General features: G+C 39.1%; 1 protein-coding gene across 2 annotated transcripts in view; it reads left to right on the top strand.

Moving 5' to 3' along the window:
• The window catches only part of MICU2 (mitochondrial calcium uptake 2), a 212,795-nt gene that overhangs the window by 184,881 nt on the left and 6,967 nt on the right, over positions 1-20,947 (top strand). For both annotated transcript variants that reach the window (XM_008692135.2, XM_040621386.1), the window contains exons 9-11: positions 6,949-7,120; positions 11,795-11,903; positions 12,611-12,768. In XM_008692135.2, coding sequence (XP_008690357.2) covers positions 6,949-7,120; positions 11,795-11,903; positions 12,611-12,768 — 439 coding nt within the window. The remainder of the gene's footprint in view (positions 1-6,948; positions 7,121-11,794; positions 11,904-12,610; positions 12,769-20,947) is intronic.

Below are 20,947 nucleotides of genomic sequence, written 5' to 3'. Positions count from 1 at the left end.
TAAAAGGGAAAAAGCACTGGACTTGGGGTACAAATAGCTGTAAATCCTAGTTATGCTATTTAGCATTTATTTGGCTGTATGGTCTTGGGCAAATCATGTACCTTTTTTTTTATTCTTTGTAAAAATTAATTTTTTTAAGATTTTATTTATTTGACAGAACATAAGCAAGGGGAGCAGGAGAGGGAGAAGCAGGCTCTCTGCTGAGCAGGGAGCCCAATGCAGGCTCAATCCCAGAACCCCTGGATCATGACCTGAGCCCAAGGCAGATGCTTAACCAATTGAGGCACCCAGGCACCCAGTAAAAATTCATAAAGTGATACTTGTCCTGACCATTTTAGAGAGTTATAAGTAAATATAAAAGTAAATTTAAAAATTAACAATTATAACAATTTTATAATAATCCAATAAAGGGAAAGAGCAGATCTCTAATTCATGCAAATTTCTCCCTTCTTAATCTTTATTCTGTTCTTTCTACTCTTATTTATGTTAATATTCTATCCCCCCACATGAAATGTCTGAGATTGATCTGAGAATTAAATGAGATAACATATTGAAATACACACAATGTAACAAATAATAGGCACTCAGAATATGTGCCAAATTCTCTTCAACTTAAATTATTTTTAGAGTTTCTAGCAGGTTTGTTTCCCAACTCTCAGATCTCTTTCCTTAGGGAATTCTTTTTCTCTGACTTTTTTCTCTGCATTTCCCCAGCTCCCTTGGTCAAGATACTTCTTCAGCTTAGAGTTTCCTCCGTCTCTTTTCATGAAGGCTCCTTAATCCAAATTCTAAAGAAAAAAATCAAAACTAAAATAAAATTATACCGTGTTCATATTTTTCCCCAAGGACTGACTGCTTTAAAATTCAGAGAGGACTTTTAAGTTAGAAGAGAAAACTAGATATCACTTGTTTTTTTTGTTGCAGATGGCAAAGTTGTTTCCACTTTCATTATCAATTTTTGTATTTGAAAATTCAGTAGTAATTGAGAAGTTGTATCAGTTTTATGAAGGATCCCTAGCCTTATAAAGTCTTCTGGAAATATGCTAGTAATGTAATTAAACTTACCAACAAATACAAAGTTACAAAGCAATGATTAATATATACAATGTGTCAAATAAAAGGCAAGGCTGTAAAAAAAAAGGCATTTATTTGGATCTTGGGAATTGCAGTTCAGAAGACAGAAATTAAGGCAGCAACCCAGATTGTGCTTCAGAGAGATAAAGGAGCTTGGGATTTTTAAAGGCAAAGGACGAATTTTAGGCACATTATGTAAGTTGGGTTTTTTTGTGATTGGTGCTGGCAGGGTTACAGTAACACTATTCCGTACGTGATTGGTTGCTAAGATTAGTGCTAGGCAGAAAGTCCATTCAAGTCAGCTCTTGCATGCAGCAGATGTTCATCCAGGATGTTTGCAATTTGGCAACAATTCAAGTTGAGCATTTTTCTGAGGATTGAGACAGGACATATGTGTAGGCCCTGCTTCTTCAGTGTCCTCCTAACTCCATTTTAAGTGACTCTTTTAGCAATGCTTATTCCATTCTGTCGTTCTTTTATCAGTAGGAAAAAGTATTGATGTCAAATTTAACCAATCAGTATTCCAGATTTTGTTTCTTGCATTATTTAAATTCTTAAATTATAAATTTAAATTCTTCACACCAAAGAACTTAGAAGTTTCTGGAACAAAAGCATTCCTTAGCAACTGTAAACTTTACACTAAGTAAAAAGCAATTATTTAAAAATCTGTGTTACAGTCCAATGAAACAATAGTTTTGTTTAAATCTCTGGGTCAAATTTTACTTTAAAAATATCGATGTTTTTATCTAACTCTTTGGCCCAAAATTCTGATTATGGACTGACAGTATACAGAATATCCTATACTAGATAGGTCCATTGTGTGGTACTGCCAATACACAGTGAATTTAAGTTAGAAAAAGTTTTCAGAAATATTTTAAGTTTATTGTCATTCCACAGGATTTTTTTTTTAAGATTTTATTTATTTATTTGACAGAGATAGAGACAGCCAGCGAGAGAGGGAACGCAAGCAGGGGGAGTGGGAGAGGAAGAAGCAGGCTCCCAGCGGAGGAGCCTGATGTGGGGCTCGATCCCATAACGCCGGGATCACGCCCTGAGCCGAAGGCAGACGCTTAACCGCTATGCCACCCAGGCACCCCTCCACAGGATTATTTAACTGACATAATGTAGATAGACTCCTGCTCTGTTCAGATAGTTCATGTTTGTAATTTCTCAGGAAAAGAACCCGTATTTGCATAATATTGGCAAGAATTATCAAGCCAGTGTTATGCGAACCCAGTGATTACTAAATAGATAAAATAATATGTCTGAATGCAAGAGAAGACATGGCAGATTCAGAAACTAGAAGTTCATTGTGATTTAACCAGAAATGTGAGAGATGAAGGTGGGAAGGTCAACATAGGCACAGTTGTGAAGGCTTTTGTGCCATGCGAACAGAGCCACGAAGGCCTTGAAGCAGGAGAGTAAGGTGATCATCAGATCCAGCAGATTGGCTAAGGAAATCAAAGAAAGGCAAGGAGATCTGTTAGAGATTGTTGCATTAAAAGAGAAGAAAGGGTAATGATTAGACCAAGGGGGTGGCAGTGGGAACAGAAAGGAAGTGGAGGAATCCAAGGGATTATTTAGGAGAAGGGACTTAATAGTATTGGTGACTGACTGGATGAGGAGTATATGAGGAGAAATCTAAGCTACTGCCTGATTTCTGAGTGGAGCCAATGACGCATGTGATACCTGTTCACTGAGCTAGAGAACACAAGTAAGAACAAGTTTAGGAAAGAAAAGGGTGAATGTAGGGTAGATGTGGTCATTGGGAACAGAAGGCAGATTGCAGTGGGTTGAGGAGTGAGTGAGGGGTGAGTAGAGAAAGAAATACAGGTAGTTCTTTAAAGGAAGTTGACTATAGCAAAGGAAGGGGGGGCAATAGCGGAGGGGAATGTAAGAAAGGTTTCCCCACATGTTTATATGGTGATGTGAAGAGGGAAAGACAGTGCAGGAGTGAATGGGAGTCACCAGAGGAGCAAGTCCCCTGAGAAGGAAGAAATAGAGGAATATAGGTAGAATTCAGACCACAGGCAGCCATCAACAGGAAAAGGGACTCCTCCTTTCACTAGGACAGAAAAGAGTTTGGGGGTGGGGAGAATGCTACATTCCTAGAGTGATAGCAAGAAAATTATAGAATTTCCTAAGTAGTGACCTCTGTTTTCTCTGAGAAGTTGGGGCATGTCATCTGCTGAGGACAAATAGAAAGCCAGTGGGGTAGATTTGTAGAGAATGTAAACAAATTGAAATAGCCAGCATGTGAAATAAAAAAGAGAGTTCTCTGGCCTAGCGTCAGGGTGTTGGCAGGGTTGAGGGCCCAGTTACAGGTGTAGACCATTAATTTCTGCTCGTGTCACTATGGGCAATTGTTGTATGATTTTCTTCAGGCAGCCCTTGAAGAAGGCCTTCAACAGCCCCAGGGAGCTGAGCGTAAGAGAGTGGCTGAAGCAGTTTAGTAGCTGATTCTTGATACCAAGTCTGGGCTTGAGTAAGGATGAAAAGGGAGGGTAGTTACCTGCATCCTTAGTGCCATCACTACATGCCCGACATTTCTCTGAGTATTTCACATATATTATTTCACCTATCCTTAGAAAGTCAGATAGGAGTCTTCCCTTTTTACAGCTGGAATTTGATGAGATTAATAAAGGACTTGGTTCAGGGTTAAATATCTTAGAAATTCAAACCCAGGTTTCTCTTAAAAGGTTTAAATAGTCACAGAATTTCTGAAAGAGTTAGTCCCACAGTTCCCTGGTGGGTGGTTAGGTGCAATGAATGGGCCTTCAAGGAACTAGCACTAGACCAGGTGACCAGAGGGATAGAAGACGCATTAAGTAGATACTACCACATGTCAAGAGAAATTTATCAGTTAATGAGAGTATGTGTATAAATTTGTGACTTGTTTGGGTTGTTTTTTGCGTTGGTTTGGTTGGTTTTTTACCTTTACAACTAGTCAAAAGACTGAAATACCTCTCAGCCATTTAAATAAAAACTAAAGTATAATTTAAGCTCTGTGTGCTGGAACTTCAGTGTTTATTCATTGTTATGAAATCAACAGGTAAGTTAATTGTGAAAATTCCATTCTTTATCAGCATGTATATAGCTCAGGGAAAAAGAATGATGCCCAGCCTTCTCAGACAGCTGTTGATGGCACTTCCCAACTCTGCATCACTACCTCTATGTTTTTCCAGTCTCTTTTTTCCTTTTTTCCACTTTCTTTAGGGCCTTTTCTTCTACATTTCTTTTCCCACTGTTTTTGTTTCCCCCATTGGCTTTCGGACCCACACGTTTTGGGAGCTTTTCTCTGCAGTGTAGGTGCCAAAGGTTGGGGTGTCTGACGTAGAGTAGGACTGTTACTCCTCAGGGCTACACTGCTTATTTGTGAGATCCCTCCCGATTGGTTTGTCCTGGGGTGAGGTTTTTACGGAGACCACAATGTGGCCCTTTTATCCTTTGTTGTCAGGAGCTCTTCAGCTAGTCTTGAGGTCTTTTTCACAGGGAAGTGATTGGTGTGTAACTGTAGATTTTGTGTGTCCATGGGAAGACTTGAGTTCAGGATCTTTCTATGTGCCATGTACCTGATGTACTTTAATTCTGAAATGCCAGTTAGTTGAGGATGTTCTAAATTCATGAGGAATTTTTATAAATTCAAAGTTGTCTATAAGCAGTGGTATGCTAATAAATATATTTAACAATCTGCTCTCAGGAAGAACAGCCTGATTTGTAGCATTTGCCAATGAGTAATGTAAATACTCTATCAAGCCAATTTGAAGCTGCTGTACATGAAATAGAGGTGGAAAAACATGTGCGCAATGGATTCTCAGAGCTGGTAGGAGCCAGCTCCAGCAGCACCCCATGACCTAAAAAAATTTTTTTAAATAAATAAATAAAGATTTTTTCTCTTTGTTCCCAATTAATCCACTGATTTATAAATTAATTTGTTCAGAATGTATCTGGTGACCATATTTACTATAAATTCTTTAGTTCATATATTTATGTCCAGTAATCATGTTCCAAGATTTTCAAGTCATAGCAAGATCTATAGTTTTAGAGTTAGGGAAAAATGGTTTTCCTAAAATATACTTACGTTCTTCAAAAGTAGCGTAATTATTAAGATGAAAGTAGCTTAAACCAGACAATGTATAGTTTAACAGCAGTTAAATTTATAATATTTCAACCTCAGGACCTGAAGAAAAAGGAAAGGAACAAGTTAGTAATGTGTTTATACCATATTTTCTACTTTCCTAAATTCACTGTACACTCATTTGCAAATAAAGCGTTTTTTAACAATCCTAATAAGTTGAGGGGCGCCTGGGTGGCACAGCGGTTAAGCGCCTGCCTTCGGCTCAGGGCGTGATCCCAGCGTTATGGGATCGAGCTCCACATCAGGCTCCTCTGCTATGAGCCTGCTTCTTCCTCTTCCACTCCCCCTGCTTGTGTTCCCTCTCTCGCTGGCTGTCTCTATCTCTGTCAAATAAATAAATAAAATCTTTAAAAAAAAAAAAAAAAAAACAATCCTAATAAGTTGAATTTCCTCACAGTACACAGTATAATAAAACTCAGTAAAACAAAGGACAAGGCATATCAGTAGAAGGTTTCGTCGCTCTGTCAGCCCAAACTGGATATGCTTCATATTTTAGATAAACCTCTGCTTTGACCCAGAAGGACACATGGCATTGATAAATCTGTATATCCTAGTACATTCAGAAAATGTTGTAGGTAACAGACTCTCACTTATCACAGATAGAAACCTAAAATCAAACTCCCCCTTCATGTTTTTAAGATTTATGGTATAAATGTGCCGCCGAAAGCAAGTAGTTTTTGAACAGTGGCAGTTTTTCTCCCACTGAACTGCAACAGACCAATTTTTCACCCCATGTATAATTCCATTAAATTGTGATATGACAGATCATACAGTTCTTTTAACATGTAGAAAGGTGAATAAAGCTATCTGCAACATGTTAAAACACATGGAGATAATACTTTTCACATTTAGGTTATAAATAAATCAAGTGCAGCATTTCTGAGTTCTTGTTCAAAGAAGATTTTTTTAAATCTGATATCCTTTTAACCTGTATTTTTCTCAGGGAGCTGTTGGTGACAGTTCAATCAAAGTGCCGTGTTTTTGTTTTTTTTTTTTTTGTTTTTTTTTTTTTTTAAAGATTTTATTTATTTATTCGACAGAGAGAGAGACAGCCAGTGAGAGAGGGAACACAAGCAGGGGGAGTGGGAAAGGAAGAAGCAGGCTCATAGCAGAGGAGCCTGATGTGGGGCTCGATCCCATAACGCTGGGATCACGCCCTGAGCCGAAGGCAGACGCTTAACCGCTATGCCACCCAGGCGCCCCCAAAGTGCCGTGTTTTTATTTTTAAAATGTTGACTCTCTTATTCATATGTTATTGTCCAAATGATTACAGATATTTTTAGGTAAACCTAAGCTTTTGATGCAAAACCATTGACTACATTAATCAACTTTGGTATCTGAAAAATATTAGGAACCATTAATTATGATTAACATTCTAAAAACAGTAGCCCAACTGAATTTTAAGTTTCTCTGATTATGGATAATTTTTTTATGTTGGAAAAAAAATTGTAATAGATACATCAGAGCAACACTTTACATAATTTTGTAAATCTTTATCAGAATGTAGGTTACCAAGTATAATTTGCACAAATTGAGTATGGGGAGTGACAGATTGAAGCAAGTATTCTCTATATCCTCCACTCCCCCACCCCTTGCACAGCACTAATATTTTGACTCAGCATTTCAAGAGGCCAGCTACTCAGTAGGTAGCGCTGAAGGTGCTTTGCAATCCTGTTTTTAATATGAAGGTTGAATGCTACTAGTTCCTTACATCAGTTTTGTATTTTAACATTTAGATTTATGGAGAATTTACAAACGGAGGTCCAAGAAATGGAATTCCTTCAGTTTTCTAAAGGTTTGAGTTTCATGAGAAAAGAAGACTTTGCAGAGTGGCTACTTTTTTTCACTAACACTGAAAATAAAGACATCTATTGGAAAAATGTAAGAGAGAAGTTGTCAGCAGGAGAGGTTGGTATACCTTTTTATTCTTCTGGTAAAGATGAAATAATGTTAGAAATATTTATGTAATTAAATAAAGTGAGAAATGTTCTTTACATACTATTTTCTTGTGAATGAATTATTGCCTAAGATAGAATCAGTATTGCAAATATGAGTTTTGCATTTCCAGTAAAGGCAGGAATAAGACAAGAATGTTCACTGTCACCACTATTACTTACTATTGTTCTGGAAATCTTAGCCAGTGCAAATTAACAGGATAAGAGTATAAACATTTGAAAGCAGTCACAGTTGTCTTTGTTTGCATAGGTGTGATTATATACCTAGAAAGCCCAAGGGAATCAAATTGAAAAGCCATTAGAAACAGTAAAAATTCAATAAAGTGCATGTTACAATGCTAATGTATTAGCAGTAACTGTCCTGTGTACAAATCGCAAGTTAGAAAATGTAATGGCACTAGTGTGTATATATATGAAGAAATGATTGCCAAACTACTAATAATGATTAATACACTGTTGAGAGATTTTAAGTGACTTTTTACTTTATGTGTTGTTTTTATTTCATTGTTCTAATACATGTTTTTGGAGTGGACATGTATTTTATATAATTTTTTAAAGTAATTTCTATAGTGAGGAAAAAGATAATAAAATACAATGAAGATCCCATATATAATTGCAATAGAAACATATAACAATTAGAAATAAATTTAATGACAAATATATGAAAAAAAAACTTTAAAGTCTTAATGGATATAAAAGAAAACTTAACTAATTATAGTGACATCTCCTATTATTGAATGGGAAATCTTAGTATTATAAATGTAGCAGTTCTCCCTTAGATTCATCTATAAATGTAATGGTTGTATTAGAACAGCCTAGGTTTGTTTCAGTTACAAATATTAAGATTTCCCAAAAAGTAGACACAAATACACATGGAAACTTAGTATATGTAAATTCATACTGCAAATTAGTTGGGTAAAAGAGGAATTTTAATAAGTGGCATTGGGTTAATTCATCTGAATTAAATGTTAAAGAGAAAAATGGGGCGCCTGGGTGGCTCAGTCGGTTAGGCATTTGCCTTCAGCTCAGGTCATGATCTCAGGGTCCTGGAATCAAGCCCCAAATAAGGCTCCCTGCTCAGCAGAGAGTCGGCTGTCCATCTCTTTCTTGGCTTGTCCCTCTCTCTCTGCCTCTCCCCGCCCCTATGCTATCTCTCTTTCACTCCCAAAAATAAATAAAATCTTTTAAAAAAGAAAAATGAAACTGAGTGTGTTTAGAAGAAAACTTGGAAACAATCAGAGTGGGGTATACATATCTTTGTAGGAAAAACTCAAAGCTTTCAAGGAAAAATTGATGAAATTTCTAGCTAAAAGTTAAAATTCTGTTGCTTCCCTTCATCCCCCCCAAATTATAATCAAAGTCAAAAGAAAAAAAAATAACAAAATGGGGAGGGGTGGAATATTGGCATCACGTGTAATAGGCCCATTAATTTATAGTGAGATCTCAAAAATCAAGAACTTTGGGGGCACCTGGGTGGCTCATTCAGTTAAGTGTACACCTCTTGATTTCGGCTCAGATCATGGTCGCAGGGTCATGAGATTGAGCCCCACCTCACGTTGGGCTCTGGGTATGGAGCCTACTTGGGGTTTTACTCTCCCTCTCCCTATGCCCCTCCACCTTCAAAAAAATTTTTTTAAATTCAAGAACTTTGAAAGGTCTTGTATTTTGCCCTATTTAATATACAATGGGATCCTAAAAATTAGTGTGTTAATAACTGTAAAGTATCTGAGATTTTATCTGTTTGGAAGTTAGCCTGTACCATTTCATGGATGCTGACAGAAGACACATGCTTGAGTCAGAGACAAAACACTTTATTATTCATAGCTCTGCAACAGCATGAGCACCATGTTTGTGTCAGTTCACCTCCCAAGTTCTACGGGGACCACGTTGAGGGGCCCTGGTGGATGCTGCCCACACACATAGCCGAGAAAGCTCATCTTCAGGAATCTGAATCTTCTATAATGCGCAGTAAGCCAAACTGTCCTCTCCTTCTTTTTTTTTTTTTTTTTTTTTTTAAGATTTTATTTATTTATTTGACAGAGACAGCCAGCGAGAGAGGGAACACAAGCAGGGGGAGTGGGAGAGGAAGAAGCAGGCTCCCAGCAGAGGAGCCTGATGCGGGGCTCGATCCCAGAACGCCGGAATCACGCCCTGAGCCGAAGGCAGACGCTTAACGACTGCGCCACCCAGACGCCCCTGTCCTCTCCTTCTGAAGGAGACATTGTCAGTATTCAAGGCTGTTCACTATACGAACGTCCTTGGAAAGATAGTCTGGAATAAAAAGGTGGTTGGAGCCTCTGTTTGAAGGATGTGCAGGAACATGGGAGACCCATGGGGACTTGTCTCCCAGCAGTAAATCATGTAACAGCTCATTAAAAATCTGGGCGAAGGACATTAAAAAAAAAAAAAAAAAAACCACAAGAAGAGAAATCCACAGTGACTAATAAGAATATAAAATTGAAAAGTGTTTAATTTCATTCACAACTCAAGACATACAGATTGAAACAGTGATGGTATACCATTTTTCAGTTATCAGTAAAAGAAAAAAAAAAAAAAGGAAAAAAAAAAAAGAAAAAAAAAAAAAAGAAAAATTAGGTTGCACCCAGTGACGGCTTTGAGATTATGATGCAGAGAAACAGCCACTCTTACTTGTGCTAATAAGATCTGTTGTTGAAAGTATAAAGCAAGCTGGGGGGTACCTGGGTGGCTCAGTTGGTTAAGTGTCTGACTCTTGATTTCAGTTCAGGTCATGATCTCAGGGTCCCAGGATCAAGCCCTTCTATAGGCTCTGCACTCAGTGAGGAGTCTGCTCAAAGATTCTCTCCTCTGTTTCTGCCCCCCCCCCCAAATAAATAAATAAAAAATTTTTTAAGTATAAAACAAGGTGTAGAAATGTGTGAAGAGGGTGCTCCCACTGTGTAAAACAGGTGTGTGTGTGTTCTTTTATATGAGTAGAATATTTCTGGAAGGGTACATAAAGAATTGGTAACAGTGCTTTGCCTCTGGGGAAGAGAACTGGAGGTTGAAGGAAGAGAGAAGACTTTATTTTTTATCCATAATATGGTTAGAACTTTTTTTACCATGTGTATATGTGACCTCTTCAAAAACTTAGTTAAAATTTTAAAAGTAAAGTTTCTACAAATTCACAAAGGCTGAAAGCAGTGAAACTTGAATAAGACCACACACATAGGGGCGCCTGGGTAGCGCAGTCGGTAAGCGTCTGCCTTCGGCTCAGGGCGTGATCCCGGCATTCCGGGATCAAGTCCCACATCAGGCTCCTCCGCTGGGAGCCTGCTTCTTCCTCTCCCACTCCCCCTGCTTGTGTTCCCTCTCTCGCTGGCTGTCTCTCTGTCACATAAATAAATAAAATCTAAAAAAAAAAAAAAAAGAAGACCACACACATAAGCAGAGGACACGATCCTAAAGGTCTCTACAAAGAAACTTTTTTTTTTTAAAGATTTTATTTTTATTTATTTGACAGAGATAGAGACAGCCAGCGAGAGAGGGGACACAAGCAGGGGGAGTGGGAGAGGAAGAAGCAAGCTCATAGCGGAGGAGCCTGATGTGGGGCTCGATCCCGTAACACCGGGATCACGCCCTGAGCCGAAGGCAGACGCTTAACCGCTGTGCCACCTAGGCGACCCAAAGAGAAACTTTTTTACACAGGGAAGAATTTATTTTCAAATTAAGAATTTTCATACTTTGTTTACTTTTTCAGTGGAAAAATTATTTTTTCTAACTTATTTGTTGTTTTGTTTTTATGTGCATAGGTTTTTAAATCAGATGAATCAAGGTTCAAATCCTGATGTTCTATTTAGTAGACCTTGAACAAATTACTTAATTCCTGAAAGGTTACTTACCTAGGGCTTGGAGAGGCTAAGACCATGCACTTAGTAAGTGGCAGAACTGGAGTTTCAACATAGGTTCCTCTAACTCCAAAACCCAGGGCTCTTACTCAATATTGTGTCCATTGATAAAGCAGAAAAGCAAGGAGGCGGACCGCTTAACCTAATGTGTTAGTTTCGTTAGGCTGCCATAACAAAATACCACAGGCTGGATGGCTTAAACAACAAATTTATTTTCTCACATTCCGGAGCCTGCAAGTCCAAGATCAAGGTGCCGGCAAGTTGGTTTCTGGTGAAGTCTCCTCCCAGTTTGCAGACCACTGCCTTCTCACTGTGTCCTTACATGGCCCGTCCTCTGTGCTTACACAGAGAGTGAGAGAGCTCCAGTGTCTCTTCCTCATTTTATTGGGACACTAGTCCGATCAGATTAGGGTCCTACCCTTATGACTTCATTTAGCCTTAATTGCCTCCCTGACACCCCTATCTCCAAATATAGTGATGTTGGGTGTTAAGGTTTCAGCCTATGAATTTTGAGAAAACAGAATCCAGTCTATACCACAGGGCCACCCCAGGTCTTGCCCTGCTCCAGGAGACCCCTTTCACCCAGTGTGCAGTCTACACATCCATACATTGTGGCCGTGCCCATTCTTTTTAATAGACTTTCTTAGAAAGCTATGAAAGTTCATAAGCTTTATGATAGAAACAGGACTTATGCTTATATTCTAAAATTATTTAATGTATTTACAAAATTATAATTAAAATTCTCTTTTGTTATTTATTAGAGCATTAGTTTGGATGAGTTCAAGTCATTTTGTCATTTTACGACCCACTTGGAAGACTTTGCTATTGCCATGCAAATGTTTAGTTTAGCTCATCGTCCTGTCAGACTGGGTAAGTTATATGACTTAATTTAACTTTTTTAAAGATTTTATTTATTTGACAGAGAGACAGCCAGCGAGAGAGGGAACACAAGCAGGGATAGAGGAAAAGGGAGAAGCAGGCTTCCTGCTGAGCAGGGAGCCTGATGCGGGGCTCGATCCCAGGACCCTGGGATCATGACCTGAGCTGAAGGCAGACGCTTAACGACCGAGCCACCCAGGCACCCCGACTTAATTTAATTTTTATCATCTAAAAATAATATCACTCTATTCTTCAGCTAGAACACACCGATCAAGGAGCCAGTTATCAGTAAAACAATGGTTGACCTTTTAATTCATTGTGGTTACTCTAGACTTACAACATTGACTCTCACATTTAAAAATTACTTTATTTGCTTTTACTTTCCTTATTTTTCCCCTAAGAAGGAAAAGGGAATATTTGAATACCTTCTTTAAAACATTGAAAATTAAAATAGCCTGCTTTAAAAAATAAAAAAAAAATTTAAAAAATTAAAATAGCCTGCTCTCTTTCAATTACTTTCATGACATTTCTCAGCCAAATTTATTATTTCATTCTGTTCTTAATGAGTATTTTTGGTTTTGTTTTACTTCCATTAATGAACATTTAGATTAGTTTTTGCTTCTCAAATAATAAAATTTAGATTAATTCCACTTAGACTATTTCACATGGCTGATGAGTTCTTCTGTGTTTTCTTTCAGCGGAGTTTAAGAGGGCTGTGAAAGTAGCAACAGGACAGGAGCTCTCAAACAATATTTTGGATACTGTCTTCAAGATCTTTGATGTGGATGGTGATGAATGTCTTAGCCATGGAGAGTTTCTCGGGGTTTTAAAAAACAGGATGCATCGAGGTTTATGGGTAAAGATTTTGAGTTTTTAAATGATATGTTTACATGTAATTAAGTGAATGGTATTACACCTAGAATTTGGACAAATCTATAGCCTTAACTGGAGATTTTATGATTTATAAAGAGATTATAAGCTATGATCACAACACCAAGATATCTCCTATAGATGAGATCAGTATTTTTCTTTGCATTTTTTTTTTTATTTTTTGTTTTTTTATTATATTATGTTAGTCACCATACAGTATATCCCTGGTTTCTGATGTAAAGTTCGATGATTCATTAGTTGCGTATAACACCCAGGGCACCATGCAATACGTGCCCTCCTTACTACCCATCACCAGCCTATCCCATTCCCCCACCCCCCTCACCTCTGAAGCCCTCAGCTTGTTTCTCATAGTCCATAGTCTCTCATGCTTCATTCCCTTTTCTGATACCCCCCCTTTCTTTATCCCTTTCTTCCCCTACCAATCTTCCTACTTCTTATGTTCCATAGATGAGAGAAATCATATGATAATTGTCTTTCTCTGCTTGACTTATTTCACTTAGCATTATCTCCTCCAGTGCCGTCCATGTTGCAGCAAATGTTGAGAACTCGTTCTTTCTGATAGCTGAGTAATGTTCCATTATGTGGACCACAACTTCTTAATCAGTCATCATTGAAGAGGCATCTCGGTTCCTTCCATGAGGATTTGGCTATTGTGGACAATGCTGCTATGAGCATTGGAGTGCATATGGCCCTTCTCTTCCTCACGTCTGTATCTTTTTGGGGTAAATACCCAGTAGTGCAATGGCTAGGTCATAGGGTAGCTCTATTTTAACTTTTAAGGGGACCTCCACACTGTATCCAGAGTGGCTGTACCAGCTTATTCCCACCAACAGTGTAGGGATCCTTTCTCATCCTCTCCAACAAATGTTGATTCTTCCCTTGCCAATTTTGCCATTCTACTGGCATAGGTGGTATCTTAGTGTGGTTTTGATTTGAATTTTTCCCTGATGGCTAATATTTGAACATTTTTCATGTGATACTTATTTAGCCATTTATGAGTCATCATTGGAAAGTGTCTATTCGTATCTTCTGCCCATTTTATGATTTGTTTATTTGTTCCCTTGCGTGTGAGTTTGAGAAGTTCTTTGTAGAACTTATACCAGTCTTTATCTATGTGATATCATTTGCAGAGTATATTCTCCCATTCCGTGGAAACAGCCTCTTAGTTTTTTTACTTGTATCCTTGGCTGTGCAGAAGATTTTCATCTTGATGAAAGTCCCACAAGTTCATTTATCTTTTGTTTCTCTTGCCTTCGGACATGTGTCATGAAAAAGATTTCTTTGACGATGTTGTAGAGGTTGCTGCCTATGTTCTCTCTAGGATTTTGATGGATTCCTGTCTCACATCAAGGTCTTTCATCCATTTGATTTATCTTTGTGTATGCTGTGAGTGGTGGTCCAAGTTCATTCTTTCGCATATAGCTGTCCAGTGTTCCCAGCACCATTTATTGAAGAGACTGTCTTTCTTCCACTGGATGTTTTCTTGCTTTATCAAAGATTAGTTGCCCAAAGAGCCGGGTCCATTTCCAGGGTTCTCTATTCTGTTCCGTGATCTATGTGTCTGTTTTTGTGCCAGTACCTATCTTTTGTGATCCTGGCTTTGTAGTACAGCTCGAAAATCGGCATTGTGATGCCCCCAGCTTTGTTTTCCTTTTCAGCAGTTCCTTGGTGATTCAGGGCCTTTTCTGGTTCCATACAAATGTAAGAGCTATTTGTTCCAGTTCTTCAAAAACATCATTGGTATTTTGATCGGGATAGCATTAAAGTGTAGATTGCTCTGGGTAGCATGGACATTTTAACTATGTTAATTCTTCGAACCATGAGCATGGAATATTTTTCCATCTTTTTGTGTCTTCCTCAATGTCTTTCAAGTGTTTTATACTTTCTAAGAATATAGGTCACTTTACGTCTCTGGTTAAGTTAATTCCAAGGTAGCATTATGGTTTTTGGTGCTATTGTGTCGGATGGATTCCTAATTTCTCTTTCTTCGGTCTCATTGTTAGGTGTACTTAAATGCAGCTGATATCTGAGCATTAATTTGTATCCATACATTACTGAATTGCTCTATAACTTCTAATAGTTTGGGAGTGGATTCTTTTGGTTTTCCATATACAGTATAAGTAATGCGTCTGCGAAGAGAAGAGAGACATTTTGACTTCTTTGCCGATTTGGATAGCCCCCCATCCCTTTTTGTTGTCTGATTGCTGTTGCAAGGACTTCTAGTACTATGTTGAATAATAGTGGCGAGAATTGGGCATCCTTGTCGTGTTCTGATCTTAGAGGCTTCCAGCCTTTCCCCACTGAATAATATTTGCTGTAGGCTTTTCATAGATGGTTTGAGATTGGGGAATATTTATATCCTATACTCTGAAGAAAGATTTTAATCAGGAAAGGATGCTGTATTTTGTCAAAATGCTTTTCTGCATCTATTGAAGTCATATGATTTTGAATTTTTCTTTCTGGATCTAGAATCTAAAAGACACTGATAGATTTGCAAATGTTTGAACCCTTTAGCTTGCATCTCAGGGATGAATCCCACTTGCTCATGATGGATAATCCTTTTAATGTACTGTTGGATTCAGTTAGCCAGGATCTTGTTGAGGATGTTGGCGTCCATATTCATCAGGAAAATCGGTCTGTAATTCTCCTTTTTGATGGGGTCTTTGCCTCGTGTGGCGATCAGGAGTATGTGGCCTTAATGAATGAGTTTGGTAGCTTTTCCTTCTGTTTCTATTTTTGAAATAGCTTTTAGGAGAATAGGTATTATTTCTTCTTTGATCAATTTTTTGGTAGAATTCCCCAGGAAAACCGTCCGGGCCTGAAGTTTTTATTTCACGGAAGATTGTTTGTCACTGACTCAATCTCTGCCATAGTGTTGGCCCTGTTTAAAATCAATTTCTTCTTGTTTCCCAGTCTTGGTAGTTTATAGGTTCCAGGAAGGCCTCCATCTCTTCCAGATTGCTTAATTTATTGGCATATAGCTGTTGATAAAAGTTTCTAATAATCCTTCCAATTTCATTGGTGTTGCTTGTGACCTCTCATACCCCCCGTTCATAATTTTATTAATTTGGGTCCTTTCTCTATTCTTTTGGATAAGTCTTGCCAGTGGTCTGTCCAGTTTATTGATTCTCTCAAAGAACCAGCTTCTAGTTCAACGATCTGCTCTACTGTACTCCTGGTTTCTAATTCATTGATTTCTGCTCTAATCTTGGTCAACTGCTTCCTCGTGCGTGGATTAGGCCTGTCCCTCTGTTGCTGTCCCGGGTTCTTGAGGTGAGAATATAAAGACTGCATTTTAGATTTTTCTCTTCTTTTGAGTGAGATTTGGATAGCTATGTATTTCCCCCTTAGGACTGCCTTTGCAGTATCCCATAGGTTTTGGACCGTTGTGTTTTCATGCTCATTGGTCTCCATCAATTGTTTAAATTGATTTTTGATTTCCTGGTTTATCGAATCATTCTTGAGCAGGATGGTTCTTAGTCTCCAAGTGTTTGAGTTTCTTCCAGATTTTTCCTTGTGGTTGAGTTCCAATTTCAAAGCGTTGTGGTCTGAGAATATGCAGGGAATAATTTCAGTCTTTTGGTATTGGTTGAGACCTGTTTTGTGACCCAGAACATGGTCTATTCTTGAGAATGTTCCATGGACATTAGAATAGAATGAGTATCCTTTGGTTCTGGGGTGTAGTGTTCTATATATATCTATGAGGTCCAGCTCGTCGAGTATGGCATTCAAAGCTCTTGTTTCTTTGTCGATTTTCTGCATGGGTGTTCTGTCTATTTCTGAGAGTGGAGTGTTGAGGTCCCCTACTATTAATGTATTTTTATCTATATGTCTCTTTATTCTGGTTAAGAGTTGGCTTGTGTATCTTGCTGCTCCCCTGTTGGGGGCATATATATTTATAATTGTCATATCCACTTGTTGGATACATCCTTTAAGAATAATACAGTGCCCTTCTATGTCTCTAACTATAGTCTTTAGTTTAAAATCCAATCTGTCTGATATGGGAATTGCTACCCCAGCTTTCTTTTGAGGTCCATTGGCGTGAAAGATGGTATTCCATCCCTTTACTTTCAGTCTGAATGTATCTTTAGGTTCATAATGAGTCTCTTGTAGACAGCATATGGATGGGTCATGTCTTTTTATCCAATCTGCAACCCATGTGGCGCTTTATGGGAGCATTTAGGCCATTTACATTGAGACTGATTTTTTTTTTTTTTTTTTTTTTTTTTTTTTTAAAGATTGTTTGTTTGTTTGACAGAGATGGAACAGCCAGCGAGAGAGGAACACAAGCAGAAGGTGGGAGAGGAAAAGCAGGCTCATAGCGGGAGGGCCGACGGGGCTCGATCCCCCAGAGGCTGCCGGGATCACGCCCTGAGCCGAAGGCAGATGCTTAACCACTGGCCTACACCAGGCGCCCTATTGAGACTGATTTTGAGGAATGCCAGTTTTAATGATGCCCATATTTGCCCGTAAAGTCTTTGTTTCTACAGATTGTAATGACTTTCTGTTCTGTATCACTCTTGGGGCCTCTTTACTTTATAGAGCCCCCTTAATATCTCCTGTAGGGCTGGTTTCATGAATTCTGAGAATTGGTCGGTATTTATGCAATTCTGGAAGGTCTTTATCTCTCCATCAATTTCTGAATGACAGCCTTGGATAGGATCCTTGACTGCATGTTTTTCTCTGAAAGAGTTTTAAAAATGCCCCCAACCCTTTCTCTCATTCCAGGTCTGTGTGGGCTTTGGAGTACAGCGTAATTCTGATATCTTGGCCTCTGTCGGTGAGAAATTTTCTTGGCCTGGCCACCTAATACTGTATCCTTGGATCTAATATTTGCGGTACTATGACGTGGCGTGGCGTAGGTTTGTCGTGGTTGAGCTTGGGAGGGTCCTCTCTGCCTCTTGGACACGGAGAATACTTGTTTCCTTTTTGCTAGATTAGGAAGTTTTCAGCCCCCACAATTTGTTCAAATATCTCTTCCTGAACCTCTGTTTTCTCCACCCTCCCGGGGATGCTGATGATTCTGACACTGGAATGTTTCATCGAGTCAGTAATCTCCGTAACCTACATTCTTGAGATTGGATTTTTGAGTCCAGATTCTATTTTGGCTTTCTCTTCAACTAACCCATCCTTAATTCGTGATGGATTCTTCTGCATAAACTACACCAACCCAAATCAGGCCTCCTGGTTTTACTGACTGCATTAGGCTCATAAATTTTAATTTCTGCCGGAATTAGAAATCATTTTCGCCCTTAGAATTCTATATTCTCATTAACATTTTTCGTTAATACTTTTTCAGGTCTACACATCATCTTGACCTATTTACTCTGAATTCCATTTCTGATAATTGGTTATATCCATATCCATTAGTTCTGTGGCAGAGGCCACAGACTCATTATCTTTTCTTTGCTGGGGGGATTTCTCCTTCTCGTCATTCCTGATGAGGTGAGGTTGTGAAGGTTGTCAGGGCCCAGAATTATTGACACAAGGACCCAGGCATCATGCTATAGGGATCTTCAGGATGTGGGCTCTTGATTTTCAGCCTGCCTTCTGGGGGAGAGGCCTGCGTGCGATACTCAGGCAACCCTGTTTGAGTGGGAGTCTCCGTGTCCCCTGCGAGGATGGGGATGGACACACTGTGAGCCAGTATTTCCAGGCTTTTGTTCTCTGGCGGCTTTCCTGGCGGTTTGCTGTGCATTTCTGAGAATCAGAGCAGCAGTGACCGAATCTCAGCCTCTGTCTCCCAGAACAGAGGTATCACGGACAGTTATCACTGATGTTCTGGCCACTTTAGCTCTGTTTCTGTTGGTGCTGCTCAACCCTGCAGCGTCCCAGGATGTGCGCCCCCAGACCCGGTGTCCAGCCCTCACTTCCAGGGCCTGCGTGTCTCTGTCCTTTGTGTTTCTAGCACCGCCACCCGCCAACCACTTCAGTGCTCCCGGGCTCGGTCTCAGTCTGGTTCCAGTGGCGCACCAGAGCTCGGCCCTCAATCCCAGTGGCGTGCTCCCGGCTCACCCCGTCTGTCTGTTCTCTCATGGGTGCCATCCGCGAGTCCACCCACTCCCCGTGCAGGTGACTACCGCTTCCGGCGCCGAGCCGCGGCGGCTCCTTCCCAGCACCTCGTTTTATCACATCAATATCTGTGAGAAGTAGTTCGGCTCTGCTTTGTACCCCTCAATACTCAATTACTGGAGATGTTCATTTGTAGAGACTTAGATCTATCTTCCCTGCGTCTCAGGCTGATTCCGTGGGTGTTCAGGATGGTCTGGTACCTATCCAGCTTGACTCAGGGGACTAGCTGAGGTCCCCTCCTTTCCTCCGCCATCTTAACTCCCTCCTCTATTTGCATTTTTTTTTATCTGAATCTAATCAAACTACTATTCAGAAATCATAGCCTAGAATATTGCTTTGGGCTCTGTAGTTAGATACACCCTAAATTCAAATCCAGCTCTGTCACTTACTAACTGTCTAATCTTGCAAGAAGCCTTAATTCTTCAGAGCCTCACATTCTTCATTTTGTGTACAATGAGGAACTGATAGAATCTGAAAAAAAAAAATTTAAGAATTAAGTGTAGAATACTTAGTATGGTGCTTTAGGACGCGGAAGTAAGCACGTTAGCCATTATCTGCTGCATTCAAATTCACTTACAATGATTACGTGGGACAAATAAAACTCAAAAAAATATTTTTAATATTTTATTTTTGACAAAGAGAGAGACAGCCAGCCGAAGAGGAACACAAGCCGGGGAGTGGGAGAGGGAAGAAGCCGAGGCTCCCAGCAGAGCAGGAGCCCGATGCGGGCTCGATCCCCGGGACTCTGGGATCACGCCTGTCCAAACAGACACTTAACAGCTAGGCCACCCAGGCAGCCACCAAGATAACTCTTTACATCACATTCACTTTTTGTCTTTTGTCCTAAATTTTTGTTTACAATTGTGCTTTTACAACATAATCCAACCTCAAGAAATCATTTTGGAGGCATGTGGGAAATAATAACAGAGCTCACATAAAAATCATGTTTAACTTTGAAGATTGGGTCTCTTTACTTTTACTTCATAACTTAACAGGTACCACAACAACCGAAAGTGTACAGGAATACTGGAAATGTGTGAAAGAAAGCATTAAAGGAGTAAAAGTCTGGAAACAAGCTGGAAGAGGTCTCTTTTAGAAAAAGATAATCTGGGAATCATATTGCTCCAAATGTCAGAATTTGGAGTTTGTTTAAAATACTAGATATTTGTTTTTCTTGATTTTCTTTATACAAGATAAAGATGCCTTATATCTACTTTCTGAATCAATAATTTCTTAATAAAATTTCATAGAACTTAGTAAAAATAGATACTGGATTCTGTTAGAGGGGCCTAGAATTAAATAATGCTTTGTACCTTGAAGTTGAAAACCTAGTTATGCACTGATTTCTTAGACACAGTAGTAGTACAGCACGTGCTCTTTTGAAAGGGGTGTCTGCTAGTACTTACAGAAAAAAATATTTGATACACAAGGCCAATATCAATATCAGAGTCAGTTGTCCCTGATGTTCCAGTAGGGCAAATTAAATTAAAAAGCTTCTCATGAGAAATTCTCTGTCCACCAACCCATCTCATATCTCATAAGCTTCTTACGGTAACCATTTTATTTCAGTTAGCTGTATATTGTCTTAAAAATGCACAAAATTTCAGTATCTATCATAGAAACAGAATAAGTATTTACACAGATAAAAAATTATATGTTTTTACATGTGTTTTTAAAAAGCTTTTTAATAAATGTAAGTTCTCTTATTAGTATTGACAACCTCTCATTAGTTTACATTCTTAAAAACTAGTGTAATTGTGGTGGGTGCCCTGGCTGGCTCAGTCAGTGGAGCATGAGACTCTTGATCTTGGGGTTGTGGGTTTTGAGAGCCCCCACATTGGAGTATAAGTTACTTACATCTAAATCAAAAAAAAAAACTAGTGGGCCACACGGGTAGCTTAGTTGATTGAATGTCTTGACTCTTGATCTCAGCTCAAGGTCTTATGTCGGGGTAAATGAGTTTCAAGCCCCATGTTGGCTCCACACTGAGCACGTGGAGCCTGCTTAAAAAAAAAAAAAAAAAGGCAAAAAAACGAGTGTGTTTAGGGGAATCTTGATCACAAGATCAAGGG

The sequence above is a fragment of the Ursus maritimus genome, unplaced genomic scaffold, assembly GCF_017311325.1.
Source record: "Ursus maritimus isolate PB19 unplaced genomic scaffold, ASM1731132v1 scaffold_10, whole genome shotgun sequence".
NCBI lineage: Eukaryota > Metazoa > Chordata > Mammalia > Carnivora > Ursidae > Ursus > Ursus maritimus.
This window is presented reverse-complemented; position numbering and strand designations above follow the sequence as displayed.